The sequence below is a fragment of the Oncorhynchus kisutch genome, unplaced genomic scaffold, assembly GCF_002021735.2.
Source record: "Oncorhynchus kisutch isolate 150728-3 unplaced genomic scaffold, Okis_V2 scaffold2695, whole genome shotgun sequence".
Classification (NCBI taxonomy): domain Eukaryota; kingdom Metazoa; phylum Chordata; class Actinopteri; order Salmoniformes; family Salmonidae; genus Oncorhynchus; species Oncorhynchus kisutch.
The window spans coordinates 1-9,131 of NW_022264640.1; the positions used below are offsets into that span (position 1 = coordinate 1).

Genomic DNA, 9,131 nt, shown 5'->3' on the forward strand with positions numbered 1-9,131 from the left:
TGTGGAGGGCGGCACCCACACACACAGCGGTGGCAGCAGCGGTAGTATGATTAACGTCTGAAAGGCGTGCCGACCAGTAATCATCGGCCTTATTATCCTCGTTAATCATATTTTCCTAAATCAACGACAGGGCCTCCCTCTCTCTTTTCTACATGTGTATATTAAAACTCTTCTTGTTTTGTTTTCATTTCATCAATCCTTCATCGGAGGACTCTTTGTCACCAGGTGCTTTTCCTGCACTTATTTCCCATGCATGATGCACTAGTGTGCGGAGGCCCCTGTCCCACATGGATGGAGGGATGCAGAGAGTGAAGGTTAATTACGTTTGAGAGCCACTCTCTCTCATCCTCCTCCCCCTCCCCTCCTCTCCCCTCCTCCTCCCTCTCTCCCCCCCCTCTCCCCTCTCCTCCTCCTCCTCCCCTCTCTCTCTCCTCCTCCGGCGCCCTCTCCTCTCTCCTTCCTCCTGCCCTCTCTCTCTCCTCCTCCTCCCTCTATTCTCCTCCTCCTCCCCCACTCTCCTCTCCTCCTCTCCCCCCTCTTCTCCTCCTTCTACTACCCCCTCTCTCTCCTCCTTCTCCCCTTCTCCTCAAGCCATGTGGGCCCAGTCTCTGGTAGAACTTGAGTGAAAGCGCAGTCTCTTGATATGCCATGCTTAAACAAGGCCTGATCATTTATAGAGAGAATGTGTTATTAATTTAGCCACAGATCCCGAGTTCAAAATACAAAATATCTACTGATGAACAGTATGTTAATGACATACACTATGAAAGGGGACTTTATGTTAATTTATCTTTGATACATTTGGGTTTTGTGGATAAAGACAAAAAGATAATCAGAGAATCACTTTCAGAAGGCTTTCGTTTGGAACAATAAGCGTCGCAAATGTTTCACATTCTGTAAGTAATTGTAGGCTAATATAATGACAGGGCTTTGTTGATGTGATCTGTAACTTAGCCTTCCATCTAAACCTCCATGGTGTGTCTATGGAGTCTGTGTAACCACCCCTGAGAGGAATATTCCTTTTATGAACTTTTTGATCAAGTTTCTCCAGCTACGTCTGAACTGAACTTCAGTGTGTGTTGCTGAGGTAGTACAGCTAGTAGAGAATAAAGACAGATAATGATGAATGTGTTACCCAACCCCTCGATCAATCCTCCCACCTCTCCACTCCAAACCTCATCACATAGCAACCCCACATGACAGCAGAGGCAAAGAACCATCAGCGTCAGTTTAATATGACTTCACTTTGCTCATTACGACTCATTTAGACAGTGCACACACACACACACACACACACACACAGTACAGAGGGAAGGACAGGGCCATTGGAGGAGAGACGGGAGCCTAAAGATGATTAACATTGGCTGGGACAGACGCGTTAGCTAGCTAGCCTCTCTCTCTCTCCATCTCCTCCTACTCTGCACAAACAAAATGGCCTCTCAAGAGGCCTCCCCCATCTTTGGGCGAAGATGAGACTGTCAATTTGGTTTTCCTGACACGTTACTGGTCATCAGGGAGGGAGAGGTGGAGAAGGGAGTGAGGGAACGAAGGAGTTTGGTTTGGGGGGTAGAGGAATGGGGAAGAGGGGGAGTGAAATAGTGGTGGCAGAGTGATGGAGACAGGGAGATGGGGCAGAGAGGCTAAATCTGATAAATGAAGGAATCTGTGTATGGCCTCTAAATGAGGAAAATATAACCCCAAGAATATAACTGCAGCCTGACACACTTCCAGTGAATATGTTTAGAGATAGGGAGGAGATGCATCTGTCACCGGTGCAGGTGAATTCCTCCGCAAAGTCTATTCAAGCAGCCATTACTCACACCATATTCCACAGGCTTGAATTGTTCCAAAGATGCAGATGAACAATCTATTTATTTATTTTAAACAGTAATCACTAATTGTTTGATTACTCAACACATCTTTTTTTTCTCAGGGTCAGAATGTGGACTTTGTGAATGACAGTATAAGGACCAGAAGGGACATATAAATGTAGAATGTAGATGGGCTGTGTGTTAGTTATTCAGTTGTGGTCTTGATATTGTGATCTAGTATAAATGCTGATATCACAATAATGACATATGGCTGATGCAGTAGTACTTAGTAATACTGTAGTAATTCAGGGTACTTACTGCATGGCACTTTAGCATGTGTTTTAACCTCATCAGTCAGGGAGCCATGACAGACTAGAGCTTATGAGCAGTGTGTGGGGTGTGGCTTTAGGGGTGGAGACATGTTGCAAAGGACCCGCCTACCTGAGCATCATCAACAGCATACAGCCCAATCACATCAGCTAATGCCATAGCCTGTTGGCATCCCACTAAAAACAATCAACAAACCAATCAAATTGAATGCAATCGATGTAGCAAAATATCTAGACCCAATTGTTTGTTTATTGGTTGTGGAAACAGTAATTTCTCCATCTACACAGGGATACATTAGGAGAGACAATGAGTCATGACTATTTGGACCATAAGATAACACCATCTGTGTATCAGACTGTTATCATAGATTAAAGGAAGAGAGCTAAGAATTTCCATAAGTCTCAGAACATGGATGTACTGTATATTTTCTCTCTCTCTCTTTCACACACACACACACACACACACAAGCTTGCGCGCACAGGCACACACGCGGCAGTGACAACCACGGCCAATCGATTCTCCCCGCTCCTCGATGCTGACAATGCTCAAGTGGACGGTGCTCCTGTTTGCTTCCTTTTGTAACACAGAAAGAAAGGGGTCCCTCCATTCCAATGAATGTATACTATTTTTACCCTCTTGCAGGAGAATGTCCGATAGGGAACTAAATAATTAAAGGCCAGGGACCCTTTTTGACTGCATCAACCATGGCACTGCTGGTAAGCTCTACTATACATTGTGAATCCATTTGCCCTCGTCCTGTCCTGCTAAGGACGTCTGTTTTTAGTTTGTCACACCCTCCACCGTGCCCCTTGCCTTGCATGAAACCCCCTCATATTTAAAAGCACTGCTTGATATTCCTTAGTCATTGCTTACTTTTGTTTAATTTCACTTTAAAAGTCTTGATTTCATTTGAAAAGTCCCCTGACATGTTGTATTGTGGACAGTGGGATGTGTATACTGTGAAACTTCCATATCTGGCACCAGTTATTACACACTTATGTTTACCTTTCTTTGTCCATTATATTGTGGCATTTGCTGTGGTGGAGCCTGCATCCCTCCCAGTCTGAAATGGCAACTGTGGAATTGGAGGGAAGAGGCATTGAATTTGAGCTGTCAAAACACATTTTACCTCACATCTTTTGGCATCGCTTTGCAATGCAGACTGCTACACCTCACAAACAATACCCTTTAGCTCTAGCAAGCTTTAGCACGACACCAGATCCAGACTTACACTTCCTTGTTGTGAATTCGATGGCGGTGGCTATGCGTTATGAGATACTACTGCTCTCTGTGTGAAAAAGCGGACATTTTTATTTCTTATTACAGCGAAGGGGATACATGGGGATCATATGTTTAAAAGGGGGGGCCTGATTAAGCCACTTCCAATAGGGAGCCAGTGTGATAATGCTGTCGGAGATCTAATACGCTATCCACTTTCCCTCGATTATCGCATTACCACAGCTCCAATCAATTGATAAACTCTCATTCAATATGGTGGAGTATTTAATTGAGTCAGAGTCTATTGGATTTGCAGCGGAGCTGTGCTAGACGTGCTGACTGTGGTAAACTCCGTGGCGGGATGCTCTCGCCACAAACCGCGTTAGACCAGTTAGGGGAACGTTAAGAGAAGGACTGGGTAGAGTTTCTCTCACCTAAAAGGGAGGGCATTGGAAGCCATTTCAACGTAGCTTCCTCTTGATAGGTTAAGTAAGTAAGGTAAAGAGTGAGGAGAGGTTCTAGAACAAGGTGAATCGTTTAGTAGTTATTTCGTCTGGCGTGAGGTCAGGGGTTAGTGAAGAGGACAGGAAGAGAGGAGGGTTATTGAAAATGTAGTGACTGATACAATATCATTCAAATACTTAGAACTCCAAGCATAGGTGCATGTGTTGGGCGAGACAGAACACATGTTTTGGAATGCAAAATGTATCATCTTTCTAAAAAGATCTGAGAATGTTACCATTCCAGTCATTGTTTAAAGCGCTGAAACACCATTTTGCTTGATTTGACAACTTGTTTAGCCATTTTCTTATGAAAACGATCTCTCTCTACCTCCCCCTTCATTATGTCTTTCCACCAGGCACAGCTCCAACATCAACCTGCATCGCAAACTGCTTACCAAAGAGCTGGACGACATTGTCCTGGACCCCCAACTCACGCCGCTGCCCAAGGACCTGCGCGCCGAGTTCCTGGCTAAGATCTACGCCGGGCACCATTTGGGCCTGGACGCCATGGCAGGCATTGGCGGCGCCAGCCTGGGGGGAGGAGGGCTGAACCGTGACGCCAGCTCCCCGGCAGGCACCGATTACCCCCACCACCACCCCCTAAACCATCACCACCACCACCACCCCCCTCCACCACCCCCTCACCAACGGCTTCTACCACCGCAGTGGCCCCCCAGACGACTACATGGTGCTGGACCTGAGCACCGCGTCCAGCATTCAGTCCAGCGGGTCAGTCCATTCATCACGCCAGTCGGACGAGGGCAGCGACGAGGGCATCCTATTGGATGACCTGGAGGAGGGGGTGGAGGAGGGAGGGGTCAGCGACGGGGAGGACTGCTCCCAACATGCCCCGGGGCAGGCAGGGGCCGGGAGGCGGCGGGACCAGGTCTGCGAGGGAGGAGTCGGAGGAAGATCGGAAGAAGGTCTGACCGGCGCCGACCCCTCCTCCTCGCCGACCGTCCTGTCTTCCACCGGTGGCAGTGGTGGGATCCTGTGCAGCATCTGCCACAAAGTGTACAGCAACAAAGGGACCCTACGCGTGCACTACAAGACTGTGCACCTGCGCGAGATGCACAAGTGCAAAGTGGCCGGCTGCAACATGATGTTCTCCTCGGTGCGCAGCCGCAACCGCCACTCTCAGAACCCCAACCTCCACAAAAACAACGTGCCCTTCACCACCATGGTAGACTAGCCCAACCCCCTGGCCCTCGTCTGGCCAACTCTACCCCCTTCCTCGACTCCCTTCTCACCCCAAACCATGAGCTCTTACCCCCAGGAACTACACCTTACCACCCCTAGACGTCATGCACCACAGTTCTCTTTCCCTTCGATGAGATCCAGTGACTATATACAGTAAGCGTTGACTTTTGACCTTTCCTTCTTTGGAAGAACGAGGATGAGACACTTGAAGTGTCTTTATTCCAAAAACTGGCCCTGCCGGTTTCCCATAAACCCCATTTCCTATTTCCCATATGTTTTTGTCCATCTCCAAAGAATCTATTCAAACTCTTATTTGTGACTGTTGCCTGCAGAAATGATAAAAATATAAATCTTCTTGTTGTATTTGTGTAATGATAGCTTTTAAAGGAAACCCCATACAAGAGCATGACTGCTTCATTTGTAAATAATATGTCCCAAGAGGCTATTGGTGTAAAACAATTGTATTTGATGGTTGTTAGCTATTTCTTTGGTTTTTATGTCACAGTACAATACTTCCAGCGCTAAGGTAGGCAAGAAAGAGGTAGCATCTTTACTAGCTTGACTCATTTATGGTAGTTTAAAAACCAGTTTTAAACTGAGAAGGAGAAGAACTAATGATCATGTGACTTGTTGTATCTACCTGTTAGATATGCGGAGGTTGCTGGCATGCTTTTTTTGTGTGGCTCCTACACCAATATCATTCTCTGTTCTTTTGTTTTTGTTATCATTTATAGCTTTTACTATACCAAGTCAGTTTTTCGCACTTTGCAACTATACAAGCGGGATGTGTAATATTATTACAAGGACTTTGCAATGGTTTTGGTTTCCGCGATGTTCGGGGTCTGAGACGGCCACAGTGCCAAGGGGAAATGACTTGTGGCAGGTTTATTTTTATTTTTTTGCACGTGTTCAGTTTCAAAAACGCTATTTCACAACAAAAGACCCATATTTCTCCTGAACGAAACCAAACATCCGGCCCCTTTACTCAAATAATCGTATTCAGAAAAAGTCTAAATATTTCTGCTCTACCAGATACAGTAACGTGACTGACTACAATACAGCTGCTGTTTTTCAAGGCAGAAGATTTAAGTATTGAGGAATTTAGTTTGTGTTATTTTCATTTCAAGGAGTGTAAACCCAGTGTGTGACTGTAATATCACAGTACTTAGCTACAGAGGTTGAAGTAGGCTAATCTTTCTACTGCATGTGGTATTTGTGACCTAAAACAAGCGTTGGTTGAGTGTCCTATTATTTTATACACGTTTCCATGCAGAAAATGGCCATCCTATCAGAAGTATTGTGAATGTCACATTGATTATAAAACAAAGAAATAGTCCCTAAACTGTGACCAAAAGAAGCATTGGTTTTTAAAACATCTATAATTTTCTGCCATACAGTTGTACTTTAACTTACATAAGTTGATATGATGCACTTGAGTCTTAAGCCTTTTGCTATATTTTTTCAGTATTGATTTCCATTGCTGATTGTCAGCTTCAAAGGTGAACTCTGTGAAACTCTGTCGCCATTGCCTGGCTGTTTTCGGAGTTATTTGCAGCCATTTTCCTTGTTTCTATACACATCTTAAGGTACAAATGTTTCAGATAACTAGGCAAAGTAGCCAGGGGAAGGGGTATTTATTGGCGGGTGATGTCATCTTGATGCAGATGTCTTGTCCAATATCAATTCCTTTTTTTTTTCAAGAAAAGAAAAAAGAAAGACAGATCGGTCTTCATTTTGAGTCTGTGCCCTTGAGTTGATGGTTATTATTGTGTTTTTGTCGTGTTACTATGGATGTGAAAAAATTGAGAGCTCCTCTTTCTTGATTGGTGCTTATCTAAAGGGGATACAAACGCACAGTGTTACGCGGTATACAGTATTCAAACCTCCGTTATATCCATGAAAGTGTTGGACAGTTTTTTTTTTATGACTATTTTGCAATGGGCATGATGGACCCTTTGATGGGCACGTTGGTGTAAACTCTTAAGACTTAGCTTCTCCTCTCTCTACCAACCTCCACGACACTGGCAGCAGGCTTCACCCCTCTCCTCTCTCTACCAACCTCCACGACACTGGCAGCAGGCTTCACCCCTCTCCTCTCTCTACCAACCTCCACGACACTGGCAGCAGGCTTCACCCCTCTCCTCTCTCTACCAACCTCCACGACACTGGCAGCAGGCTTCACCCCTCTCCTCTCTCTACCAACCTCCACGACACTGGCAGCAGGCTTCACCCCTCTCCTCTCTCTACCAACCTCCACGACACTGGCAGCAGGCTTCACCCCTCTCCTCTCTGAAGAGAGAGAGAAAGAGCTGAGTGAAAGGGGTTGCGGAGGTGGAGGGCTGACTTGAGAGGAAGAAGGGATGACAGTGAGTATCATTAAAAATGTGCTGTTCCACAGTTACCTGGAGGCCTTCTGACGCTGATCTGTCTAATAACTCACTTGTCACTTCATTACACCGCCAGACGTGAATGTTGCTGACAGGACTGTGACGGCGACAGAGATCCAAACCGGTCTCTCTCTCTCCCTGAGAGAAACCACCCCCGCCCCCTCTTCCCCCTCAACCCACTACTCACCCCCCTCCCCTCGCCCCTTCCCGGGTCCTTTAGGGACACCGACTAATAGTGTACTCTTAAGTTCACAAAATGGCCATCGCCGTAGAAAAAGGATGTGTAATTGCCTGTTTATCCCAGGTGAAGGAAAACTTTGTACAGGAACCTTCGGCAACACCCTGGAGTGGCACTGAGGCGCAGCCTGCCTCATTTGCTCAGTGCACCGTACTGCACCTTACCGCCACGGGCCCAGCCGGAGAAGTACAGAAGTGTCACTCCAGGAACCCTGCTGACAGCTGTCTCTCTTTCTCACACACACACGCACACACACTCTCTCTCTCTCTCTCTCTCTCTCTCTCTCTCTCTCTCTCTCTCTCTCTCTCTCTCTCTCTCTCTCTCTCTCTCTCTCTCTCTCTCTCTCTCTCTCTCTCATCTCTCTCTCTCTCTCTCTCTCTCTCTCTCTCTCTCTCTCTCTCTCTCTCTCTCTCTCTCTCTCTCTCTCTCTCTCTCTCTCTCTCTCTCTCTCTCTCTCTCTCTCTCTCTCTCTCTCTCTCTCTCTCTCTCTCTCTCTCTCTCTCTCTCTCTCTTCCTGCTAACAGGCCAGTGGGATGACAGCAACAAGAGGACTCTGGTGATGGGCGGGAAACAAGGACACCCCGAGGCAGAGAGGGGGAAAAGAGAGAGAGCGAGCTCATCCACGGTCCATCACTCTATGTAATAAAGCAGTCAGTCCAACGTTAGCATACAGCCTTGTCACTGCAGGGCACGCTAGTGTTTCATTATGGAGAACAGTGGAATGTAGCATTGAGTTGGACCGCAATGGACTGCCATGGAATGCACTGAGAGAGAAGGTGGAAAGGGGAAACCTAGTCAGTTGTCCAACTGAGCGTATTCAAGTTGTGCGGAAATTATTCAAGGTGCGGAAGCCCCTCTTTGAAGGTGTTTGATGGCTTACGATGAATACCGTGGATATTAAAGAACTGGGAGAATGCTTGGGAAGTCTGGTTTGGAATCAACACGCATTCTATTGAGGAACGCGAGACGGTAACAAGCTAAGAGTAGTCTTAACTAACGCTGCTGTAGCCAGTGACCTTCGCCTGCGCGGTTAAACCTCACAACCTGATCTGATGAGAAAGACAGCAGAACCCAAAAGCTTAAACATTCCTCTTGTCCTATTCAATGTTGTAGACCTCTCAAGCAGCTAGAGAGCTCAATCAGTGACCTGTGTGTTAGTGTGTGTGTTAGTTAGTGTGTGTATGTTAGTGTGTGTGTATGTTAGTTTGTGTGTATGTTAGTGTGTATGTTAGTGTGTGTGTGTATGTTAGTGTGTGTGTGTTAGTGTGTGTGTTAGCGTGTGTGTTAGTGTGTATGTTAGTGTGTGTGTGTTAGTGTGTGTGTGTGTTAGTGTGTGTGTGTTAGTGTGTTTGTTAGTGTGTATGTGTTAGTGTGTATGTTAGTGTGTGTGTTAGTGTGTGTGTTAGTGTGCCAGAGAGAGATTAAATTCCCTTACACTGACTCC

The 9,131-nt window shown here is 46.2% G+C and overlaps 1 protein-coding gene across 1 annotated transcript; it reads left to right on the plus strand.

The window, feature by feature from the left end:
- Positions 1-2,644: 2,644 nt before the first annotated feature.
- On the plus strand, positions 2,645-6,868 carry LOC116370671 (zinc finger protein basonuclin-2-like). Its single transcript, XM_031819853.1, has 2 exons — positions 2,645-2,857; positions 4,219-6,868. The coding sequence occupies exon 2, from the start codon at positions 4,548-4,550 to the stop codon at positions 5,052-5,054; it is 507 nt and encodes a 168-aa protein (XP_031675713.1). The 5' UTR covers positions 2,645-2,857; positions 4,219-4,547; the 3' UTR covers positions 5,055-6,868.
- The last annotated feature ends 2,263 nt before the right edge of the window (positions 6,869-9,131 follow it).

What these genes read in the sequence shown, in the direction of transcription:
- LOC116370671 (XM_031819853.1), top strand. Translation starts at nt 4,548, where the DNA reads ATGGTGCTGGACCTGAGCACCGCGTCCAGCATTCAGTCCAGCGGGTCA.